At 32.5% G+C, this 26,911-nt stretch overlaps 1 protein-coding gene across 1 annotated transcript in view; it reads right to left on the reverse strand.

Annotated features, from left to right (window-relative positions):
• The window catches only part of CALCRL (calcitonin receptor like receptor), a gene marked incomplete at both ends in the record, with an annotated part of 33,476 nt that extends 10,626 nt beyond the window's left edge, over positions 1–22,850 (reverse strand). The window contains 6 exons of the mRNA XM_084239652.1: positions 2,724–2,850; positions 18,138–18,229; positions 19,850–19,962; positions 20,050–20,160; positions 20,529–20,661; positions 22,797–22,850. Of these exons, the coding sequence (XP_084095778.1) occupies positions 2,724–2,850; positions 18,138–18,229; positions 19,850–19,962; positions 20,050–20,160; positions 20,529–20,661; positions 22,797–22,850 (630 nt within the window). The remainder of the gene's footprint in view (positions 1–2,723; positions 2,851–18,137; positions 18,230–19,849; positions 19,963–20,049; positions 20,161–20,528; positions 20,662–22,796) is intronic.
• Positions 22,851–26,911: the final 4,061 nt, after the last annotated feature.

A 26,911-nucleotide genomic window follows, 5' to 3' on the forward strand; every position in this document is an offset into this window, starting at 1 on the left:
TCATTCTCATCTAATGTTGCCTCAGAAGATTTCAGCCATGGACTCCAAAGATTTATAAAGGTAACCCTTCTGGGAAATGTGTAAATTCATTTTATACTGGATTTAGTGGTTGTGTATTTTCCTTTAACATCTATTTATTTATGCATATAAGAACTGGGGTGTAGACCAGAGGTGTGGGGAGTGAGAGGATTCACCAGAGACAGAGTGGGGAGCAGAACAGGCAGATCTACTGAAATTCACTGCTGAAGGGAGCAGCGGGCTAGACAGGAATGGTCTCCTGTGCCATGTGGATTAACTCTCTGGCCGCGGGGCGGGGAACCTAACTGGAGCTGCAGTGGCTGGTGATAGCTTGATAATGCTGTGTCTTTAACCCCTGCACTACACTACTAGGGAGGCCCTGTATATTTTGTTAATGTGTTCTAGTTATCATGAAAGTATAATTTAAAAGAATCACATGTGAATGACTTTACAATGATTGTTATCTATTTTAAATATGTCATCTTGAACTTGATTGTTGTGTTCTGTTGGAAAAATATAATTATTTTAATAATTTTAAAAATCACAAAAAATCAGATGTTTGGTAAGTCTTGCCTTTATGTGCTACCAGTCCAAATGCTTATTAAATAATACTCTAAAGAACCCACCCATTATTTTATTCAAATACAGGATTTGAAGGTTTGATGTAGGTAAAAAAGAAAAATGTTACGGTTTTCCTTTCTGTTTTCCAGAGTTATCTACTTCTCTTCTCTATTTTCAAAGGGACAGGAAAAAGGAGGTTCAAATATAGGGTAAAGAAAACACAAAGTAGTAAGAAATACACTGCACTTTCTTAAAAAGAAGAAGAAATTCAAAACTGAATTACATGGCTAATTATACTTGCCAATTCTAATTTCTAGTCTGGAACTTGGTAAATATTTCTGGCAGTTATCATTATATATTTTTCAGCTAAAAAATATTGGAAATGAAGTGAACTGGAAGATAAAAATAAGGTTATCACAGAATAGGAATAATAAAATTTTCATGAACTAGTTTAAATATTTTTAAGTTTTTTTAAAAAAAATTAAAATAATTCTGAGAAATGTGCTATCACTAGTCATATGTTCTTTAGCTAAAAAGCTGAGTACTGGAGAAGTTTTATTAAAACAACAATTTTATTAAAACAACAATCAAAACAACACCCAGACTACAAGTCTTCCAAAGCCATTCTGTTTTCACTACCATGAACTGACTCAAAGGTATTTATAGAACCTATTCTTTCAGTTGCAGAATGCATGGCATTACATTTTAAATAGCATACCTTGCTATCAAACACATACTAACATAGTCCTGTCAAAGGTAAAAATGAGCTATTTTTCTATATTATATAAAAATGACAGAGCAGCTTCAAAAAGGATATATATAGTATTAGAAATTCATATCTGATTGGATTTCTAATGACTGGTTTTATTAATCTGTAAACTATTATGATAAAAAAGAACTTAAACCATGCTTCAAAATATTTTAAAGCAGAGCAATGGTGATTAAATAGGCACTCAAACTACTGGGAATAAAATAACTATTACAGTTTATGATTCGTGTATTAAACATGAAATATTTGCACATAAATGTAAGATTTAAACTCTCTTGCTCAGCCACTTCATGACAAAACTCTAAATATCCCTGTTCCAGAGAAATTCACTCTAAACTGGCAGGACATTAGCCGGATTTTTATACTGCTAATTATACCTCGGTGTATTTCCTCACCAATGACTTTAGAGTGGAACATATACAAGATTGAGCAATCCGGATGCACATGTGCAAACAATGCAGGGAATTTTAGAATTTTGGAAATTACCCTAAAAACACCCATAAAGCACACAAGTGTATTGTTTATTGACCTACTGAAAATTCTTTCCCTTCCCTGACTTTAGTAACAATTTAAATTGTTTTACAAATCCACTTTAGATCTATACATAAACATTTCTCTTCACAAATCCATATCCAAAGCTGTAGTATAGATACTACAAAAACTATGAAAGCAAATGATTTTAAAAATTTGAAAATATATTTGTGGTTTATGCAGATTTTTTAAGAAAGTTTACTTTTGTCTATAGCTTATAATAAAATATGTGCACTTGTATAAATACAATTTAGGATATGTTTTAAAAATAGAACTTTCTATGGCTATGCTATGGCTATGCTAGACAGCTATGCTATGGCTGTCTCCACTTATTTTTGTGCTTCCAAAAGAATTGCAAGGAAGTAATTTACAAATGTTTACTGAGACAATGAGGACTTGATAAGCTCCTATATTAATTAAGTTTAACAATGTATAGGGGATGTACAACTCATTTTTTCTCTGGTTTTATTAGATTTCTTAAGTCAATTCCAAAAATTTTCCATTTGTATGTACTGTGTTTCCTAACTACACAGATTTGGTTGCTTTGATTGATTCTTTAATTCAGTCGAGTGTTAGTCATTAACACTTATGTGCCACCAATAGCAGGATTCTAGCTATAAAATCAGGCAAAATTATGTGTAAATATAAATAATTGAAACAAGAGTTGACTTCCTACTTTGTATATTTAATCTTTATAAGTTGGAAATGTTGAGAAATATTTACCTGTACATATTGGAATGCAGCTACCCATCCCTGCCCCCCGCCCCCCTACCACATACACACAGTCTTCTATTTCTGGCCCACCAACTCCTTGACCCTAAGGACATAACCACCTTTTACTTACGGGATTAGTAGCCACTAAAGCCTGGTTGTTGGCCACTGCAGTGAGATGAATGATTGTCACAATAGAATTACAAACAAAAGAGAAGAACAGGTTTTTGTGCAAGGTAATCCTTTGACAACTTAGGCTCCTAAAAGGCAAGAAAAGCCAAAGCATGTTGACATAAAATTTTCCATATTAATTATTATTAATACTAATTCATTGTAATTGCTCTAAATTTGGAAGATTTTTTTATTCTCCCCAAGATTAACTGTTTAAAACTTGTTTAAATCTTGAATAGGTAAAGCCGATAATTCCTTAAAACAGAGTCAAATTAGTTGCTTCTGTATAGGTAGGCATATTTTGGGATAGGAAATACATCTTTTAAAGGCCTTTACATACAGCTCTTCAGTTTATCTCTCAATATTATTAATAATTTAAAAAATTCAGAAACAGATAAGTAATTAAAAAGCTCATGTTAAAATTAAAATCTGTTAAATGTTAAAGCTAAAATCTGTAAGATTTTCACATAGACAATCTTCCTTCATTATGCCATATAGATTGTTCTGTTTATATAATCTGTGTATGGCGGTGATGCACTTTTTTAGCATGAGAATTTAAATGACTCCCCCACCATCATGGGAAAAAGGAAAAAAATTAACATTTATATCCAGGACCATTGATTAGGAAATAGGAATAAAAAACAAAACTTCATGATTTTCAAATTATGTCTAAAAGACTAGGAGGGTTTGCTTAGACTGCAAATCAGAAATACTTGCGAAGAATTTACTGGAATAAAGAAAAACATTAAAGAAAGCTTTCAAAATAGCAACATATGACAGAGGAGCTAAAGAAAGGTTAGTATTTATAATACACATGAAAAAATCAGGATTAAGTAAAATAAAATGCTAACTGTAGTAAGGTGGAAACAGTTAATTTTTCTATGTACACTTAGGTTTCCTCCGCTATGATGATCTTTATTTCTGTTCTGAATTCCCTTTTCTAATGACGCTGCTCCCATATTGATCTGGCTTGAAAGTTAAGGTGTTACAAATGAGCTACTGGTACTTATTTTCTCCTGTATGTGATTATTTGAGTAGAGTCCTGAAAAATGTTTTCTCATTTTCTTCTTAAGAGATAAAACAATATACTGTATTTCACTCTATTAGATGCCAACAATGCCAATTATGGGCAAAATTTTTAAATGATAGAGTGAAATCCTATTACAAATAAAATATTTCACCTCAAACTCAAACAAGTATTTAAGAGGACACATTAAATCACTTTAATACAAAAATATCAAGTTTATTTTGAGTGTTTTACAAAATTATTCAAATAATATGGTCAACACAGATAAAATAAAAACTCATATAATGCAAACCAAGTACTTCTGCTTTGGAAATCCTGATATCCAGTTGAGCTGTCAAATTGTAGTGAACTGGATCACAGCCAAGTCATTTCACTTTGTGTTGTGTAAATATGTCCTACTATCTGCAATATTGGCTACTGCTATTGTTTTCGGTTCTTCCTTTTTTGCCTCTTGGTTCTGTGCAACTTAAATGCAGACAGATGTTATCTGACATATGCTTTCTATCAATGTCTAGTGGTAAAAAAAGTTTAGATTTTTCTAGTGATGCATATTGCTTTTTTCTAAATGTATTCATTAACCCAAATATAAGTACGTAAGTACAAATAAAATCAAATTGTAAATGAAAACCAAAACATGCACTTGGTAAACACACAGGTTTGTTTAAATGAAATCCTAAAAATATTTGGATTTTTTTTCAAATGTTAACCTGCAATCAATTTTACCTATTATAAATCTTAAATGTGCTTACTTTACTTTAAATATTTAAACAATTGTTTTATAGGGATAGAGGATGTTTTACAAAAAAACCTCTTTGCTTTCTTTAAATGCTATAATATTCCATTCTATTCTAGCATAACCACAGAATAGAAAATGTGGTTTGTGGGTCTGGATTCTTTCCATTTCATGTTCTCTTCATGTAATTATTTTAGAATGCAATTTCCATATGTAATTCAGACAAGCAAAGTTATAAAGGCAGTCACTGCAAGTGTGTCAGCAAAACCATTACACTCATGTGTAATTTACCAATGCCTTTCAATTTTCTTTTGAAACAAGAGAAGCAGGTAGCATCAAGTAAATACATATCTGAAATCTGATTTGAGAGTGAGTCTAAAGTGTAATAGTGAATCTGTGCCACTACTGATAGAATGACTTTTGCAAGTTATTTAAAAAATAATCCTCAGTTTCTTCATCTGTAATACAGGGTTAACAATAGTACTTTATGAGATTGGCTTGAAGGTTAAATGAGATGAATCAATTCTAGTGCTTAGCATAATACCTAAATTGTGGTCAACATTTATTAAGATACACACACACATACATGTAATTATATGGCTGATTTTAATCAAACTCCTTAATAGTTTCTTGTCACAAATAATAAAATAGCACTAAGAATCAATTGAATAATATGAAACTGCCCACATATTAAAACCAGTATGTTTCAAGTAATACATCAAAGCAGTAAACTGTCAACATTCTTGTTACAAAACACAGAATTTAGCATTTGAAAGATAATTTCTATATAATCAAGGACTATAGGTCTAGCAATCTAAGTTTCTGTCTCAAGGAATTTCATCCTTCCCATAATTATCACAAATTACCACTTCATTATCACGCTGACTCCATATTCAAAGTAAACAATAAGAAAATGCATAAATAAAGGAAAAATACTAGTCTTGGTTTTCCATTTAGTTTTGACACAAGGTAGAAATTTCTAAACTTCTTTCTTCAAAACTAAACCTGAGCAAAACTAATCATGAAGGAAATAATACAAGAATAGCCCAGACTGTGAAGTACTTCTTCAGTCTACTTTGTCTAATTTAATTTCAAGAGGCTCAGATCTTTTCCTAAAAACCACAAACCATGTATTTCCTAGGAGGAAAGCTCATGTTGATCTGAACACTGCCAAAAACAACAGGCAGAAAGCAATAAATGTGTTAACAGTACAAGCAGTATGGTTAGCTTTTGTGTCCTGAATGGTGCCTTGTGGTCATGGAATCACCTGGGTAAGTGTGACAGAGTGCACACAGCCTCTAGCAATAGCTCACTTCTACAGATTGGGCTGCCAGTGATTCACTTAACCAGATTAGAAAAAACACAAGAGTATTTCAACCAAGTTGCTCAGTGTAAGTCCTTCTGGAAGAGAAAAGCTTGCACTTGCTCTATTGTATTCCCTCCTCCCTGCCCTCTATTTAGAGTTGCTCATTTAATATAACATATGAGTACAGGTCGCAAAAGGCATAGACATGTTCATTTTTTGTGACCACCAGGTTTCCTCTGATAATGTGAGCCACCTCAGTGCTTTTTCTTGGCCCCTAATGGCAGGAAACTAAGGGAAGAAACTACCAGGCTTTCTAAAATGTCTGATTCTTAAACAAACAAACAAACAAACAAACAATCCCTTGCTGGTGAAATTCACAATAAGAGTAGTTTTAAATATCCCAGGCACAGAGATAAGATCTTTACATCTGTTATCTCATTGAACAAGTCCAGAAATTTCATTATCATTCAATACAATTGATGTAAGATGCTCAAGGTCACAATCTTAGTAAGTCATCTGTTGAATTTGAATGTTGATGTTTTTCAGGAAGCAATAGGGCTCATCTCTTTTAATAGTTATTTATTTAGTTATTTATAATTTTCTGATTTAATAATGTATTGTGTATTTTTTCTGGATGAAGAATTGTGGGTAATACAGAGTAAGACCCTGATCTTATGTCACTCAAGTGATAGTGAAGTATACAGAAATACATAAATTGTATAATGTAATTCCAGAGAGTGTCACAAGCCTTTTGTAAATTAACATAGGATTAAGAGTTAGATAGAGTGTGGCCAGAATGAGAGGACTATTCAAGATAGAACAGAAGGTATAGACAAGAAAAATATGGATGAGTCAGTCACCCTGACACATAGTTCTAAGGTTAAAATTTTTGAGGAGCAAAAAGGAAAATGTGAACAGAAGACAAAGCAAAAGTTGACACTTTTTTTTATTTTAAGATTAGGAAAATTAAATTTAAAAAGCATAATTTACTGAATGACTTTTGATTCTGAAAATCGCAGTCTTGTGCTATATCTTAATATTTCAACTGTAAATGCTAGCAGCTCAATATCCAGTCATTGTTGTTTTTTGTTTTTCCTAACTACTAAAAGGACACTGTAATTTGGAGGATTTACTTTACTTTTTCATCACATATAGTCAGTTATATTTGTGGGTTTAGTTAGAAATATAAATAAACTGTGCCTGTGAGAATGAAAAGCCAATTTGAAAATTTTAATACAACTTTTGGAAGAAAAATGTTATATTATTTCTCATCTCTATTTAAAATTGAAAAGCTTTAACCATTCAAATTACTCTGTAGTTTTCACACCAAGCAATATATGATTGCCTTTCTTTTTTTGAATGATTTTTCATTCTATTCCCATGAAAATTTTGTTGTGCTTAATTAGCACTACATTTCAATTTCTCTAAGAAAAATAGATAAAATACACTTATAAAGAAGTTACATTTTTCCAAATACATCGTAAGAGATATTTGAACTTTATATTCAGTTGTAGCATTAATAATAAATTTACTGTTTAAAATGAGTCTGAATTATTTAATTCAGTTATTTGTTTTATATTTCCATACCTGGAACTCTTCCATAAAGTTATAGCATTACATTATAGTGGAACTGGTTTTTGTTAGAAAAATTCATCACTCCTTGTACCACTCTGTCCTTATTCAAATCTGATATTTCAATTTGGAAATGCAATGATTTTATTATATAACTATAATGGACATATTTTAAAAGGTTTCCAACTAACTTAGATTACTTATTAGGAAGTCTTTCAGCTCTCACTATGCACATCTTGAGAGGGGTAGACTCTTCAGCACTTCAACTGAAATTCAATAATTTGGAAATAGACTCAGCAAGTATGGTCTAATAAAATATTTAAACTATTTCCTTTTTTTAAAAAAAAAAGATTTATTCATTTATGCATACAAGAGTGGGGCACAGGCCAGAGATGCGGGGGGTGAGAGGATTCACCAGAGACAGAGTGGGGAACAGAACAGGCAGACTGACTGAAATACACTGCTGAGGGGAGAAGCGGGCGAGACAGGAGAGGTCTGCTGTGCCATGTGGGTTGCTCCCTGGAAAGCTGGGGATCGAATTCGTGCTGCAGAGGCTTCGGATTGCTTCATAGTGTGGTGCTTAAACTCTTGCACCACCAGGGAAGCCCAATTTAAACTATTTCTAATGTTAAGCTGAAGGAAGCCTGGGATACATACAGCAGAACACCATATTATACAGAACAGTTCAATGAATGAAGTATATATGAGTTGAGAAAGCAAAGATGGTCCTGGGTAGGCACTGAGATGATGTTCTGCAAGGACAAGGAGATAGCTATTTCTGCACTCATACATTAGTGAAGTTTTAAATCAAGATATTTAAGTGAAAATTCTAATCTAACTAAAACAAGGATGTCAAGGTATGCTTCGTTGAATAAAATTTTGTTCTTTATGTTTCATTATAAGATTTAATAAATAGCTTTGCTCGAAGTTGATTTACAATTGAAACATAAAAAAGAGTTTTTAGAAGAAAAATTACACCTGGAAGAAGAAAATTATACTTGTTCTAATTCAAGAGCTATATGAAGAAACTGGAGAAATAAAATTTCCTAACATTGATTGAATGTATTTAGATATAATCTAAGGGAAAAGGTGAGAGTTTGTCTCTCTTGTTCTGAAAAGCAGAAATAACAGAGTTAAAAGATTTTTATTAATTAAGTTGAAAAATTTTGGTCTAGCAACTGGAAATTTTTTTTTTCTTGGTAAATTTTGAGACTTAACAACCTAGAACAATGTCATTGTCTTCACAGTTGTAAATGTGCAGTTTGACTTTAAAATTGTTCGGAATCTGTGTGAAATATCAGCCAAATTAACAGAAAAAGCCACGACTCTCCCCTTTCCTTACACACACAACTCAGATGTTATATGAGTGTTTATGTGTGAAAAACACGGAACTCTTTGTGTTGCAAAGAAGGACAGGATGCAGGATTTGCTATGCTCACAGATTTTAAATAGTAATTAAAATGTAATTTATACCTAATTCTGGTAAAGTTTATTTATTTATTTTATCTGAAGGGTTCTGTTTTGTTTTTCAAGGCTCATTATGAGTAAGAGTCATTGCCTCTCAGGGCTTGGCAAATTCCAAAGTTCTGTCTCTTTCTCTTTCTGTTCCCTTTCTTTTATCTCCCCCTCTGGCTCCTTCCTTTAATTGATCTTAATATAAAACTGAAGTATATCTGGTAAATAATGTTTCATGTTCTCTGTTTCTAATTTAAAGCATGGATGAGTGGTAGACTTTTCTCTCTCTAAGTAAAAAATAAACAGTACACTAAATCTACTTGCTGCATGGTTCTTGGTTTTTATTAGGATGGATCAGTGACCCTCAATTAACAAAGAGAAAATGTTCCTGCACCAAAGACTAAGCAAGAATGACCGAAAAGTCTGAGGAAATGAAGAGCAGGAAGGAACAGGGAGCAGGAAGATTTTGATACATTTTTGTTTAAATCACAATGATCTTATGTGAAACATCGCTCCTCTAGGAATCTAGGTTATTTGAAAGAAAAATAAAACTTCTGTTTCTGCTGGCTCAGTGTGAACATGCTTCATTAACCATTCAAATCAGCATTTTGTGAGGTGGTGCTGGTCTTCCTTCAGTCTAGGTGCAGTTTCTACTACATTGCTTTACACAGATGCTTCTGCTGATAAAAATTATAAGGAGAGCCTCCCTTGGTGGCGCAGCGGTTGAGCGCTGGGCTGCAAAGCTGCCCACAGCCTCTGCAGCGCCGGTTCGATCCCCGGCCACTAGCGAGGGCCCCACATGGTGTGCAGACCTCTCCTGTCTCTCCCGCTGCTCCCCTCAGCAGTGTACTTCATCAGTCAGTCTGCCTGTTCTGTTCCCCACTCTGTCTCTGGTTAATTCTCTCACCCTCCTGCGCTTCTGACTTTACCCAGTGCTTGTATAAATAAATAAATCTTAAAAAAAAAATTAGAAGGAGTCTTAGTCTAATGCCTTTCTTTGTTGATAGAAACAACTGATTCAAGGCAAACTCAAGGGACTCCATGGTCACAGATACATTGTGGGAAAATCAGGCCTAAAAATGAGCTTCCAAGTCAGTTCATATCTTCATTAAAAAATATATTTAGTGCCTGCTACTATGCAAGTATGCTACTATATTTAGTGCCTGCTACTATGCAAGGTTTTGGGTTAAGTTCTGGGATTTTTAATGAAACGAAACAAACATGATTCTTGCTCTCATAGAACTAACTTTGTGATATTTGTCTAATTACTTCCTGTTCTAGTATATAGTTCTTTTTTTTTTTTTTTTTTGGTGGCTAGTTGATTTTCCTGTTTTAGTAGATAATTCTGGGGAGTATAGTAGATGTGTTTAAATCAAAGACTATAGGTTCTTTAATATGAATTCAAGTACCAAGAAAGTTACATGGCATGTTGTAGGCATAAAAATGTTTTATATTTTTACTAATTAAGTTTCTCACATAGTTATAGACAAATTTGGTTTTAAACATCTTTCATTCAAGGTCTGATTTTTTTTCTACATGGACATTTTAACTATTTATTTATAAATGTTATGTATATACAGCTAGATATCATGTTCTTTAATTGTTTTAAAAGAATCTAGTGCTATTACATGCCTATCCAGGCTAATTATTTATATAAAATATTTTAGTGAACTATTAAGAGTAGTAACAATGCCAATAATAGAGAATATTTTCTGAAGAAGATATTTTGCTTAGCACCACATTAGACTCTCAAACTTTATGTCAGATTTCTAGGGTTTGTTAGTGGGTTTCAAAATAAATTGCATTCTCATAGCAAACAATGAACTAGAAGAGAAAAAAAAATTTAGAAAACAATCCCATTTACATCTCAAAGAAAAAAATGTACGTACCTAAGGAAAAAACCTAAAAAAGGTGACAGACCTGTATGATGAAAACTATGAGTATTAAAAGAAATAGAAGACACAAAGAAATAGAAAGCCATGCCTTGTTCGTGGGTTAGAAGAATTAACATTGTTAAAATGGCCATTTTACTCAGAGTAATAGACAGATTCAATGCAATCCCTATCTAAGTTTCAATGTCATTCTTCAAATAAATAGAACAAACTAACTGAAATTCATATGGAACCACAAAATACCGTGAGTAGCCAAGCAATACTGACAAAAGAGAGGAAGAGTGGAGGTATCACACTCTTAGATTTCAACTCTATAACAAAGCTATAGTAATCAAAATAGTATGGTATTAGGGAAAAAACAGACACACAGATTAATGGCATATAATTAAGAGCACAGAAATAAACCCATGAATTTATATGGACAATTAATCTATGATAAAGGAACCAGGAGTATATACTGGAGAAAGGAAAGCCTCTGAAAAGTCCATTAGTGTTTATTTTATTTTTGGATTTTGCTTCCAAAATAGTGGATGCAATAGCAGTATCTATAATTGGCAGAGTGATTTGATCAACTTTTCTCAATACAATGAACTGTATTGAGAAAATACAATGTAAACAATACCCCAGCTATTGTATAAATAAAAATAAATTTTAGTAACATTTATTACAAGCTGTTATAAATATAGTTAATTTGTATGTCACAATTAATACTGTATAAAATAAATGAATATTAAACAAAACTGAGAAAATACAACAAATTGTTTTATGATGTTTCAACATTAGAATTAAGTGTGTATATATCTTTATTAAAGTGTGTATATATTTCTTTATTAAAAATGAGTAACATACCTTATTTGTATTTTTACTTTAAAAAATAAATTGGAAGTAATTTCTCAAGATTATAGCTGTTTTGTTTTTAGTTTAAGGGTTACATTCTTTTTCTTAAGGTTATAAATATTCAAAACTTACAACATTTTTTGCAAGGATTTATAAGACAGTCTTAAATAACTCTTAGGATTTCTATTTTATGCCTTTAAGTAGAGGCCAATCTACTTTATTCTCAATCTTGTACATTAAAAGATTTTATCCATGGGGCCTCCCCTTTGGCACAGAAGGTTAAGCACAGCACTGTGAAACTGTCCGCAGCCTCTGCAGCTCAGGTTTGATTCCCAGCTGGCCAGGGAGATTCCCAAATTGCATGGCAGACCTCTCCTGTCATGCCCACTGCTCCCCTCAGCAGTGCTTTCTGCCTGTCTGCTTGTTCTGCTTCCCGCTCTGTTCCTGGTGAATCCTTTCACCCTCCTGTGCCTCTGGCCTGTACCCCAGCTATTGTATAAGTAAAAAATAAATCTTTAAAAAAAAGATTTTTTCTTAAAAAAGAATCTTAGCTAATTTTATAGTTCTGCTAGTTTTCTCTGTGTGGTTATTTATACGTTTTTTGTGAACTAAAACTTTTGCATGCTAAAAATTTGAGTTTTAGAGTGTTACATAGATTTTCAGGTAATTTGCATCATTTTGATGTTTCATATTTTCAAACCTAAATCCCTTGTATTTAAAAATTATAAAGATTTTGCTTTGAGGAATAGGAAAAGAACTCTTTTTAAACAGTTTGGTTATCTTTATTATGCCAAGTGAAAATTAAAAATTTCAATTTCATTTTGTATCTCTCAGTTCCTGAAATTTATTGTTATACCAATAAGTTTGTTAGCATTCTTGGTTCACTTGGTTGGTTAGGATCAATAATATATCACTGTGGACCTAAGCACTTTATTTAAAAATATCACTTTGTAAGACAGTTTATTTTCCTTTTTTCCTACTCCAAAGATTGTATTCTTTTAAAAAAACATTCTATAAGACATATTCAGGAGTAAAGACATGACTTTTTAATAAACTGCATATAAGCAACTAACAAGACATTAATTTTAAGGGTAGAGACAGAGCTGACAGTTTGAATAATGAAACTTTGGTAACTTGCTACAAAGAGTATTATGGTAAATTTAATGCTTTAAGAAATGTTTCTATCTTTTCAACTAAATGTTTCCATCTTTTCAACACAGTTAACTAAAGAAAAATACATCACATTTTAAAATGTTTAATTTGGTACATTTGTGGTGCTTATAATTAACTTTATTCAGTGTGGAGTTTTTTTTAAGTCAGTTTCTATCAATACCTAGATAATATTATAAACCAAAAGTACCAGTAAAGGCTATCACATGGATTCCCAAAAATAAATGATGTTGAGTATCTTAAGAATGTGCTAGTTGACTAAACCCCCACTCCAAAAAATACTACAAGGAGTCCTAAAGCCAGAACCTCAGAGCGACGAATAACAATGAAAGAAGACCAAAAAAAAAAAAAAAGTTATTAAAAGAATAAATAAATAAAATCAAAGGAAAGACAAACACAATGGCAAATACAGATGTTAACATATCAATATTAACTCTAAATGTAAATGGACTAAACTCTTCAATAAAAAGACACAGAGTTGCAGCCTGGATTAAGAAACAAAACCCAACCTTTTGCTGTCTCCAGGAAACACATTTAGCTACAAAAGATAAAAATAGGCTCAAAGTTAAAGGATGGAAAACAATCCTACAAGCAAATGGACCAAAAAAGAAAGCAGGAACAGCTATACTTATATCAGATAAAACAGATTTCAAACTCAAAAAGATAAAAAGAGACCCCAATGGTCACTACATTATGATCAAGGGGACAATACTTCAAGAAGAAATAACACTCATTAACATATACTCACCAAACGAAGGAGCACCAAAATATATCAGACAACTGTTGTCCTCTCTGAAAACAGACATCAGAGAAAACACATACGTAGTGGGAGACTTCAACACACCACTATCAACAATGGATAGATCAACAAGACAAAAAATAAGTAAAGAAACCAAAGCTCTAAATAAAGACCTAGAGCAATTGGGCTTAACAGACATCTATAGAACACTAAACCCCAAAAAAACGGAGTACACATTTTTCTCAAGCGCACACGGATCATTCTCCAGGATCGATCACATACTGGGGCACAAGACAAACATCAACAGATACACCAAGATTGAAATCATATCAACCATCTTTTCTGACCATGAAGGCATCAAACTAGAAATAAACCATAAAAAGAAGGCAAGGAACTTTCCTACCTCATGGAGATTAAAAACCACACTACTGGAAGACCATTGGACTAATGAGGAGATCAAAGAAGAAATTAAAAAATTTTTTGAATTGAACGACAAGGAGGACACCAATATCCTAAATGTATGGGATGCAGCAAAAGCAGTAATAAGAGGAAAATATATAGCAATAGAAGCTCACATCAAGAAACAAGAAAGAACGCAAAGAAACAACCTAATCTCGAAGCTCAAAGATCTAGAAAAAGAACAACAAAAAAACCCCAAAACCAGTAGAAGAAAAGAAATAATAAAAACCAAAGCAGAAATAAATGAAATTGAAACTAAAAAAACAATCCAAAAGATCAATGAAACCAAGAGCTGGTTCTTTGAAAAAATCAATAAAATAGACAAACCCCTAGCCAGGCTCACAAAGGAAAAAAGGGAGAAAGCACAAATAAACAGGATCATCAATGAAAGAGGAGAAATCACAACGGACACAGCAGAAATCAAAAGAATAATCAGTAACTACTATGAACAGTTATATGGAAACAAGTTTAACAATCTAGAGGAGATGGACAAATTCCTACAACTCTACAATCACCCAAAGCTAGATAAAGAAGAAATAGAACACCTAAACAGACCAATTACAATTAGCGAAATTGAAATGGTAATCAAAAACCTCCCCAAAAACAAAAGCCCAGGACCTGATGGATTTACAAATGAATTCTACCAAACATTCAGAGACGAATTAGTGCCTATCCTTCAAAAACTCTTCCAAAAAATTGAGAAGGAAGGGACAATACCAAACACGTTCTATGAAGCCAACATTACACTAATACCAAAACCGAACAAGGACAACACAAAAAAGGAAAACTACAGGCCAATCTCCCTAATGAACACTGATGCAAAAATCCTCAATAAAATTTTAGCTATCAGAATCCAACAATGTATCCATAAGATAATTCACCACGACCAAGTTGGATTCATTCCAGGGGCACAAGGATGGTTTAACATCCGAAAATCAATCAACGTTATCCAACACATCAACAAAAAGAAATATAAAAACCATATGATAATATCAATAGATGCTGAGAAAGCTTTCGACAAAGTGCAACACCCATTCATGATAAAAGCCCTTGAAATTCTTGGGATACAAGGAACATACCTCAACATCATAAAGGCCATCTATGACAAGCCAACAGCCAGTATCATTGTCAATGGTGAAAAGCTGAAAGCAATTCCATTAAGATCTGGAACAAGACAAGGATGTCCACTCTCACCATTGCTTTTCAATATAATACTGGAAGTCCTAGCCAGGGCAATAAGACAAGAGAAAGACATCCAAGGAATCCAAATAGGAAAAGAAGAAGTCAAACTATCACTATTTGCAGACGATATGATATTATACATAGAGAACCCCAAAAACTCCACAGAAAAGCTAATTCAACTCATCAATCAGTTCAGTAAAGTGGCAGGATACAAAATCAACACGCAAAAGTCAGTAGCCTTCCTATACACAAACAATAAATCTGAAGAAGAAGAAATCAAAAAGACCATCCCTTTTGTTATTGAAACAAAAAAAATCAAATATTTGGGAATAAATCTAACAAAAGAGGTAAAGGACCTATACAAAGAAAACTATAAAACACTGTTAAAAGAAATAGAAGAAGACACAAAGAAATGGAGAGACATCCCCTGCTCATGGATTGGAAGAATAAACATTATTAAAATGGCCATCCTTCCAAAAGCAATATACAGATTCAATGCTATTCCAATCAAAATTTCAATGTCATTCTTCAAAGAAATAGAACAATTATTGATGAAATTCATATGGAATCACAAAAAACCCCGAATAGCCAAAGCTCTCCTGAAAAAAAAAGAAGGGAATGGAGGCATCAGACTCCCAGACTTCAAACTATACTACAAAGCCATAATCATCAAAACCGCATGGTATTGGAACAAGAACAGACATACAGACCAATGGAATCGAATAGAAAATCCAGAAATAAACCCACAGGTTTATGGTCAACTAATCTTTGACAAAGGAGCAAAGACTATGCATTGGAGCAAAGAAAGTTTGTTCAATAAATGGTGCTGGGAAAACTGGGTCGCTACATGCAAAAGAATGAAGCTTGACCACCACCTCACACCATACACAAAAATCAACTCAAAATGGATTAAAGAACTAGACATAAGACCTGAAACCATAAAATATATAGAAGGAAATATAGGCGAAACACTACGTGATTTGCACATCAAAGACATCTTTACAGACACATCACCCAAAGCAGTGATAGTGAAGGCAAAGATAAACAGCTGGGACTATATCAAATTAAAGAGCTTTTGCACAGCAAAAGAGACAATAACAAAAACAAAGAGAAACCCCACCAACTGGGAGAACATTTTTGCACCCAACACTAATGATAAAGGACTGATCACAAAAATCTGCAAAGAGCTGATGAGTCTCAACAACAACAAAGAAAATAATCCAGTCAAAAAATGGGCAGAAGAGCTTAAAAGAAACTTCTCTGAAGAGGAAATGCAAATGGCCAACAGGCATATGAAAAAATGTTCAACATCACTTGTCATCAGGGAAATGCAAATCAAAACTACCATGAGATACCATCTTACACCAGTGAGAATGGCACATATTAAAAAAACTAGCAACAACAAATGTTGGCGAGGGTGTGGAGAAAAAGGAACTCTTCTGCACTGTTGGTGGGAGTGCAAACTGGTCCAACCACTGTGGAAAGCTGTGTGGAGATTTCTGGACCTACTAAACATAGAGCTTCCATATGACCCAGCAATTCCACTCCTAGGTATTTACCCAAAGGACACAGAAACATCAATTCCAAAGAACACCTGCACCCCTATGTTTATAGCAGCACTGTTTACAATAGCTAAGCTTTGGAAACAACCCAAATGCCCAAAAATAGATGACTGGATCAAGAAGATGTGGTACATATATACCATGGAATATTACTCAGCATTCAAAAAAGATAAACACATGCAATTTGCTGCAACATGGATGGCGCTGGAAGGGATCATGCTCAGTGAAATAAGCCAAAAAGAAAAAGAAAAATACCGGATGGTCTCACTCATAGCAGGAATCTAGAAAACTTAAATAAGGGACCAGGAAAATGAATAACTATAAGAAAGTGAAAATCAAAATCAACAAAAAACTATGAACCAGAGACACTTTTAGGGGGGTGGGGGCGGGAGGGGAGGGATTGGGGTCAGAATGGGGGGCTGCAATTGTATGGGGAATATAACAATAAAATTTATAAAAAATAAAAAAAAAAAAAAAAAGAATGTGCTAGTTGAATTCTGAGTATTTGATAAACAATGGGATAAGAGCTAGTGTTCCACTTACGTACCTAACAATCCAATGATTTCATAATTTTTGGATTTCATTAATTTTCATGTGCTATTTCTATAGCTGGTTCTGAAGTTAATAGTGGTTCAAAAAGATTATTGAAGAATAAGAAAGAAGAGAAGGAAGAGGTGGCGAATGGGAAGGGGAGGAGCTGGGGGGGAAGAGAATGAGGAAGATAACAATAGTGATGAAGATACAATGAAACATAGCTAACTATTCTTGTCACATTGCATTCTCTACTTATTGGTAATCAAAATAATGGAAACCATTTTCATGACTAAACACTAGTGCATGTTTTGGTATTTACTTTCCTAGTCCTTAAAAAAATCACTTGTTGATTTGATGGATAAAGAAATTGGAGCTGACTCTCTTTTCCAAAAAAGTAAGTTTCAAGGAAAATTAAACATATAATTTAACAATTTTAATGATGACCCTTTAAACCAGGAAAAGTGAACTAACTGTAATATGTTTAGATTATTATTTTCAATTATACATATGAAATGCCATTGCTATTATTTATACAGAATTATGGTTCCCATGATGAACTGTGAAATTGACCAAGAAGTTGAAAATTTAACTAAGAAGGCTTATTCAGTTTGACAGTTCCCAAATGAAATGCAGTTATGTTTATATATTCATTTTGGCTCCTTCCATGTTACATGACTTTATTCTTACGTATATCAAGTTTGTGAAGTTAGGTTTAAAATATTCGATCAGTTTCCTCCCTCTGTATTTGCAAAATCAAGATAAGTCAGTATTTCAACTTATTTTAAATAGCCAGTTTATTTTAAATATTTTAAATCACCTATTTTTTGTATATTTTATCAACACATGACGTAACACTGCATTCGCCAAAGACAATTGTCAAATATGAAAATTACTTTATATGCACTTACTTGAAGTAAAAGAATATGCCAAGTGAGATAAGCAGTGATGCAATAGATAATCCATGTCCAATTATAGTCAGGTAAAACAAGTTCAATGCCGTCTGTAATTCGTATGAATAAAAAAAGTTTTTAAAACTCATGTCAATATCAATATAATTCTACATGTGTAGAAACGCAAAAAAAGAAAATAAATTTTATTTTTTAAAACTTAGGTTCCCAGGGGCCTCCTGGGTGGCACAGGAGTTAAAAAGACAGCACTATCAAGCTATTGCCAGCCACTGTAGCATGAGTTAGATCCCCAGCTGGCTAGGGAGCAACCCACATAGTGCAGCAGACCTCTCCTGCCTAGCCTGCTGCTCCCTTCAGCAGTGTATTTCAGTAGATCCTCCTGTCCTGCTCCCCATTCTCTCTGGTGAATCCTCTCACCGCCCACCCCCGCACCTCTGACTTACACCCCAGTTCTTGTATGCATAAAAAAACAAAATTTAGGCTCCCATAACTTTACTATTTGGCTTGCAAATCAATAAATACCTCAATATATCTGGAATGAAGTACATCTTTGCAAATTTATCAAGTTACATCAAAACTTATAACTGTATGCCCTTTTTATTTAGAGAATTAGATAAGTTATATATTAAATCTGCAAAGGAATAATTCTTTTGATCTAGGCTGCATAATAGTAAAGCCAACGCTTTATGTTTTGGAGGACACTGACAAATTTCATTCTACCATTTAGTACACCTTAAGTGAACTATTATTTGATGATATATATATATATATTTTTTTTTGTTTAGACTTAAATGACCAATAAAGATTTCTTTCCCAACTGTGTTTCTCTTTTTCCTTTGACAAATATAAGATATGTTTGTCAGACACGAATCTTAATAATAACTGACAGGAGTCTATAATGTGTACATATGCAGTCTACCTTTCTCCTAATTTTCTCTTTGATTTTTGACTATTCTCCATATTTGTAACTTTTTATTTTGCATTTTTAAAAATTCTATTCAGATCCTTCTCTGAATAAGCCAAAAATAGTTTCATAAATTGCGTCTTAACCCCTTGCACCACCAGGGAGGCCCTGACAGTTCAGTTTTCAAGTGTTTACTGTATGTTCCTTAGTTTTCTAAGCATTTTCCTTCTATTTAATCAGTACTTTCGAAACCTAAGGATGGGTTTATTATCATCCCCACTTCATATGCCTGAGGTGAACTTGCCTCTATATTCATGCACTTGCAAATATATGCAGGCATTTTCTATCAAACGTTTATTGTTGTGGAAAAATATGAATAACCTTGATTTTAATACATGGTGTTTAAAATGGGAGTGTGAGTTAGAGTGACCTAGCAGCCAAGTCAGGATTGTTTAAATCCTGCCAAGTTATCTTGTTTACTTGAACACAATTATTGAAGATAACTCAAGACACTCCTCCACAAATAAAAATCCCTTTTCCTTATACTTTATGTTTTCTTTGAAAAATATGAACTCCAATACTAAAACATTGACTTGTAAATACACTATTACTTAGTTGGATTGCTTCTTCACTTTAATGACAAAATCAAATAGTTCTTTCGACAAAGATATTTTTCTGTATTGCTCTTCTCACAGCATGTTATGAAAAGGTTTTACGTGGAATGGAACACAAACTAAATTTTCACAGGGCTGTAGTAGGTAACTTTTTTGATAGTGTAAATTACACTTGAATTTATAATTATGCATACCTTCACTTTCTCATGTATGTTAACATTACACAGGGTATAATTTGTCCACGTTCTGTTGCTTTCTGGGTGTCTAAACCAGTTTCCATCTTGGTCACAGATTTTTGTGACTTTTTCTATAAAATTGAAAAAGAAGAGTGAAATTAGTGATTTAGTTAACTGACTTTTGTAAAGAGAACTGTATATAAGTTTCGGCTTTTCACCTGAAGGATCAAAGTCCTGGAAGTAATCAGGGCAGTGCTGCATTGACTCAGTCCCTGCAGCTACATCATTCCAGCACAGCCATCCATCCCAGGTTCTGTTGCAGTAAATTCCTTCAAGGGAGAGAAAAATTAGGAATTATAGCTCCCTCTTCCTACACATGAAGACATAAAGTCTTAATGAGTTCACACTAACATGCAAAAAAAGACTGAAAATGAAGACATATAAAATCTGTAGCAATTAAATGAATTTTCATGAGGCAATTATTAGAATACTACAGTAACACATTAAGCATTATGTGCATGTTTTTGTTAGAACTTTTCAATGATGCAAGATAAATTATGTCCCTTGTATTCTTCATAAAGAAATAATTAAAATGCACATATACAAAAAGATCAGCAAGTATTCCATAATTATATAATGGGATAGTTTTCTTTTAAAGATACATCAATTGCCTTTAAAATTCAACAGTCGTGATTACCTTCTATTTGTTGAATGGGATCTTGCATGATTTTTTGATAGCATTCATACTGAGCCGTCATGATTTTATTTCTAGTGACTGTCAATTGATTTATTTTATCAGGGTTTTCTTCTGATTTTGCTATGACAAAATTCTAAAGGATTAAAAAAATAAAACTTCAGAATGGTGAAAATGTCTGTTGCAGACAGTGAGTTACAGTGAAAATCACTAAGGGCACTGATGTTACATGGTTAACTGGCTTTGGGAGGAAATCCCTGATTTGTAGTGTTTGCCAATTCCATGGCATGGTACAAATATCCCCACAATATCCAGTTTCAAGATAGTAACAAAGTTATCAATGGCAGGGTTGGGAAGCTCAACTTCCAGATATGTTCTGGGACACAGGCAGAACTGTATTCAAAATCAGCCTCTACTTTTTTACCTACTCTGTGAAAGTAGGCAAGATACTTAATCCCCTAAGCCTCTGCTTTCTAAGTGTAAAATGTAATAAAAGTGTCAAGAACAGAGAGGAATCATCTATCACATGGTAAAGTTGTTACCATTTTTATCATTTTGATAATCAAAGTTCATTATTATGTTCATAAATGGATTTTATATTGTATGCACAGCAATGAGGGTTTTGGACAAAGTATATAGTTATGTTCTTCCAATGTAGTAGCACTGTTTTATGCTTCACTTTTACTTTGATTATTACATGTTTCCCTATTTTGCAATATGAAGAGGCTATAAACTTCTTTTCAACCTTATTTCTTTTTCATTTTTGCCTAAGCTCTGTGAACTATTTTTCTATAAGCACTCATGTCTCTGCTGTTATTTTGTCCCTTTATTCTTGATTTCTATTGAATTTATTAAAGTTTATGTATTAATATTCCCTCAGTCTGTGAAACCACTCAAGTTTCATCATCACCTGAGTGTCACTTAGCTTTAACTTTTATTCTTTAACTGGTTTTAATTTCCTAATAAAGACTTATGTAGCAGTTGTGCTGCAAGTAATAAATAGAAATTTATGTCAAGATTAGTTTTATAGAATTGCACAAATTCAATTCATTTTGATTTTTTGAAGACTCAGATGTACACGATGTCCGAATAAATTTAAGAGAAATGGTCATAATTTCTCAAATTACTATAATCAGATTGGTAATCTTACAGAAATACCAGGCGGGAAACTGTTGGTGTGTGCTGCTCATTGGCACACTCAGTAGAGGGTGTGAACTCAAGATACAGGAATCCTGCTTCTTGAGTTCTCTTCTGTTTACCCAAGATAACATCTCAGAAGTGCAGATTTGGGATTGCTCCTAGACTTAAGAATGTTTTTAAATACAAATGTTAACAGGGATGTAGTGTTTCTTCTTTTTTTTCCTTTAAGCTTTTTATAATTTCTCTTGATTTTCTTTATGTGAGTCTTTGGGCGGAGGGGTTTCTTGGAAAGGCTGCAGGGAAATTATTTGCTGGCACAGAATTAGATGAGCTTGTGTCTCTCAGTTTAGATGAGATTGTGTCTCTCAATTTCTTGTAGACATGAGATCAGATAATAGTGCAGTCAGTTTTAATGTGAGGCAGAAAAAATATGAAAATGATATTTCTGTAAATAAAAATACAATTAAATGCATGAGGCCTGTGACTCTTCAGTAAATCAATTGCTTTTTAGTCAACTTTAGTTTACCTCCCACACCCTGCCCCCTGTACCCAATGTATATGTGCAGAAACATGTCTGATTCCACACACTCATGTACATAACTGTCCTGAACTTTACATTGACTAGCAAAGAAACACACAAGTTATTTCTATGAATGAGTGAGGAACTCAATTTTAAAAAGCAGGGCATGATTCTGAGTTGCTATTAATGCACTGTAAGTCAGTCCATTGGCAGAATGGGAAAAAAATAGGTTGGAATCTGCTTTTTAAATAGATCTAATTCAGACAATAGGTCTGGTTGCAACTTTATCTACTATGTACAGCTATACTATGTGTTTTTTTTTTCCCCAACTCTTATAATTATTTACCTATGTTCTTTACACACTTGCATCCATTGACCAGCCTCACTTTGACCACTGCCTCCCCACACTGACCCACCATCCCATAGAACTTGTTTAAGGATTGAAAACCTAAAAGTGTCTGTTGAAAGGAAATAAATTATTGCTGTATTGATAAAAAATCATTCATCTATGTATTAAAAACTGCATATTATTTATCTTTATCAATTGTAGATATATTGGAAAGCAAAAAAAAATCAGGGATGGAAGATTTATTAGAGGAATTTATGCTTACCATAAAACAAAGCAAGAAAAACAGAAAATACAGGATACACTTTTTCTCCATCATTAAAGCCAAAATGAATACAATATAAATCAAACTGCAATAGAAAATGAGAATTATAATCTATCAATATCTATGAGATCACTACCCTATAAAGAAAATTTCTTTTAAAATTATATTTAAATTATATTAAAATTATATTTAAAATTATATATTTAAATATATTTAAAATATATTTCTTTTAAAAGTATATTTAAAATTATATTATAAAATTATATAAAATTATATTTAATATTTTTCTTTAATTATTAAAACATACTTCTTTCTTTGCCTTTACCAAATTGGGTTAAAGTCATTAAAATATCACCATGAAGACTTTCAAAAAACATAAAAGCTTACAATTTGATAGCATATTTTACTATAAAACTTATTTATGCTTCATTAGTATTAATCTCATTTTTAATTTTATACCATTTAAATAATTTAAGAGAGAAATTTCCTTGGACCAGTTTCTTGAGAATCAACATTCATGTCACACAAATGTCCTTATAATTTAATAGAAATGATTATTCACTGTAAGATTCAGTTACTTTTCTAATCAGGAAATTAAAGATTCATCTACATTAAAGAATAAAGGTAGAGGAGATGAACAATATCAAATAAAAGTTTTTTTAAGAATATTTCTGTAGAGGAGATAATGAAAAAAATGGTCTCTAAAACACCACCCACTAGCTTTTGAATACTAAGAGATAGATATTGCTGAGATAAAGTATACACTACTTATTCAATATAAGATCCATGAACAACTTACTCTGATAGTATTTTTATGAGATACAAATTATCATGTTATAGATATAAACTATAGTCATTTAATATGTAAAAAATATTTCCGATGGATGTAAAAATGAACTATGAACTTAGATTTAATTTGTGTTAGGAAACATGTTACACTTTTATAATAAAGCAAATCTTAGAATTTGAAATATAAAAATTTTTTCCATATGATGTTTATTACTTTTATTATTACAAGCAAAAAGACATAACATTACCTAGTACACAGAATCTATGCCACTCCCTTCCCTCACCAAGGACTCACCTAGAAGCAGTTTTTCTTTTTAATTGTAGCAATCCTCTGATTAATGTTTTCTCTTCTATCAGCTATAGTGAGTTTTTATTATAGTTGATCTTGAGAAAAATATAACCCAAAAATCAGGAAATATATTAATTATGGAATTAAAAAGATTGTAATAGTCAGAAAACAATGAATCAAAGTTTTTTGCAATTTACTAATTAATGAGTTGACATTTTAGTTTTTATTACATTTTCCATAAGAAAATCTAATTTCCAAATACTTACATGCACAATTGTCTCCAGACTCAAATCACATTTTCTCTTGGATCATATCTGACAATGTCTTGAAGAATTTCATAAATCCAAGGGTCATGACCTGAAATATTGATTGATGTAATAATTGAATTTAAGTAATTTAATATTTTAACAAGCTAAGATAATTTCCATGATAGATTGAAATTTTCAAAGAAATACGATTAAAATGGTATTTTCATTAGGCTAGTCCAACTTTTAAAAACATCTTTTGCTAACAATATATTTGAGTTTTGTCACAAATATGCATTGTTTTCCATTAACTGTAAAACCACGTCAACTTTTACTTATCTAAGATGCTTAGAACACAGAGCAATTAACTGTTTTATTTAAGTAAATTTCAAAGGTCTAGAATATAATGAAAGTCTTTTAAATTAAAATATAGTTTAATCATCCTTTAAATTATTTTTTTCTTTAATAATTTATTGGAATGTATTATTATTATTAGTTTTATATATCTATTTGCCTTGATGCTATAAGTTCTCAAAGCCAGAAACAATATCTAATTACTTTTCATAACTGACAATTTATTTTTGCTATAAGAATGAATGAAAAAAATGAAACAATAAAATACTTTAGAATCTGACACAATGAAGAACATTAATCACAGCTATTGATTAACTGTGATTTCTTCTATTAGAAGGTTATAGACAGTGTTTGGATTTGTATTTACAAATAAAATTGGGAAAAATAGTTCTTATATAGGCAGATTTACTTTCTTATCAAAAAATGTCCTGAAAATGACTCAGTTTTTGAGTTCGTGGTTGCTTAGACCACGAACTGACCACTTTATGACTTTGGAAGTCATAAAGTCAAATTAAAAACAATTTTAGTTCATATTTAAAACAGTGGTAGTTCACATTTTTGTATTGCTATATATTATATATGTAAATGTAAAGAAATATTAGTCTATTTGGAAGCAGGTAGGCTTTTATAAAACAATACTTAGGGCCTCCCCTGGTGGTGCAGCGGTTGAGCGCTGGGCTGTGAGGCTGCCCGCAGCCTCCGCAGCGCCGGTTCGTTCCCCGGCCAATGGTGAGGGTCCCGCAAAAACAAACAAACAAACAAAAAAACCACAATACTTAGACACGTAGGTGACCTCAAAAATGGAAGGGGATAGTACTTCCAATAACATGTTTGGTGTTTTCCCAAACCCAAAATATCTGAAAAAACATTTCACCCAACACTAGTAGTTATTTTTGTTGCTTATCTAATAGGCTTCAAAAATCAAAGTTCCAAAATGTACCTTAGTGAAATATCTCTTAGTATTCAGTAGCTCATCCTAGCATTAATACTTTAAACAGCTTCTCAACTCACAAAATATTTATCAATACAAATAATTCCACTTTTATGACTTTCCTTCTTCATCTTAATTCTCTAGTGATCTGGAAAATTTACTACTGGGAACAAGGTTGGATTTTGAACTTTGTAAACTTGTAGCACCCCTCATCAATGGGGCAGCTGTTCTCCTGGTTTTATCAAGGATAGAGCAGATGGCATTCCTGTAAACACATTTGACACTTACACCAGCCGTGACATCATGTAATGTCCAACTTACATGGAGTTTCCTGCACTTGAGTTACCTACTCTACAAAGAACTTACCAAAATGTCCTGGCTGATAGACACATGTGATAATTGGTAATCATGGAGGAAACACCTTTCACCGAGAATTCTCTAAGTCAAACATGGAGGTATCATGACCAGGCATGTAGATAAGATGACTGTGGACCCATTTGAAGGCCAATGTAGATCGAGTCTTACATGATGTAATGTCAAGATTATTCTCAATTGTTTAATTGTATTTCTTCATTAGCTCATTTGTTCTTTGCATGCTGCCTCTAACATGGTTCTCTCCTCTGTGTTTTCTTATTCCAAATTTATCTTTACTAAAATACATTTGTTATGAACTGACCAAATCTGTCATGAAAATATTTGTAAATCACTTTCGGATTTTGTGAAATTATTTACCAAGTTGTATGCTATGTAAAATATAGTAGCTCTTATTCTATTATGGGAAGATAGCAAGTACATAATGTAGGAGGTCAAGTTAAGTGTCTACATCTGCGAGTGCATTTTTTCAACTGTGCTTAGGCTTGTTCAGAGGAATAGTGTTTCAAAATTGAGAAAGCTCTGATTAAAAAAAATTGTAATCACTATGGTGCAAGTCACTAGCATTACTTACTAGCATTTTCTCTTTCTAACAGCTAGCCTCATGGATCCTATACTTTCACATTCAGTTCTCAAAATTACACAAAGTGAAATGTTTGGTTCTACTACTACAAGTGAAAAAATTTTCTTTACTGTACGAAGGAAATAAAAAAAATAGCTTATTTCTAGTCTTCATTTTTTTGGCCCCCAAATTGCCAACATAACATAAAAACAATTTATTTCACCACAGAAAGAACTCTGAGAAATGAACACTGTCTTAACTTCAAGTAGTTTTTGGACTATAGCTTTTTAGTCATTCAGAGCTTTATATAACATCAACCTTGTATCATTTCTTATAATCACCATAGATCTTTGCAAGATAATTTTTCATGGATCTACATTTCCAAGTCCATAAATTCAAGGAGGCAATCTTCTTGACATTTCAGTGTAAAACCACATTTTATTCTACATAGAAATTATAAATCAGTGTGACTTTATCAATACTAATATATCAGAACAAAAAACACAAAGCCTGTAAGTGCATGCCAATGTCTTTTTACTTTCTTCAATTTTTATTATTCCTATTCACACCTTC

Source organism: Talpa europaea (genome assembly GCF_964194135.1).
Source record: "Talpa europaea genome assembly, chromosome: 1".
Lineage (NCBI taxonomy): Eukaryota > Metazoa > Chordata > Mammalia > Eulipotyphla > Talpidae > Talpa > Talpa europaea.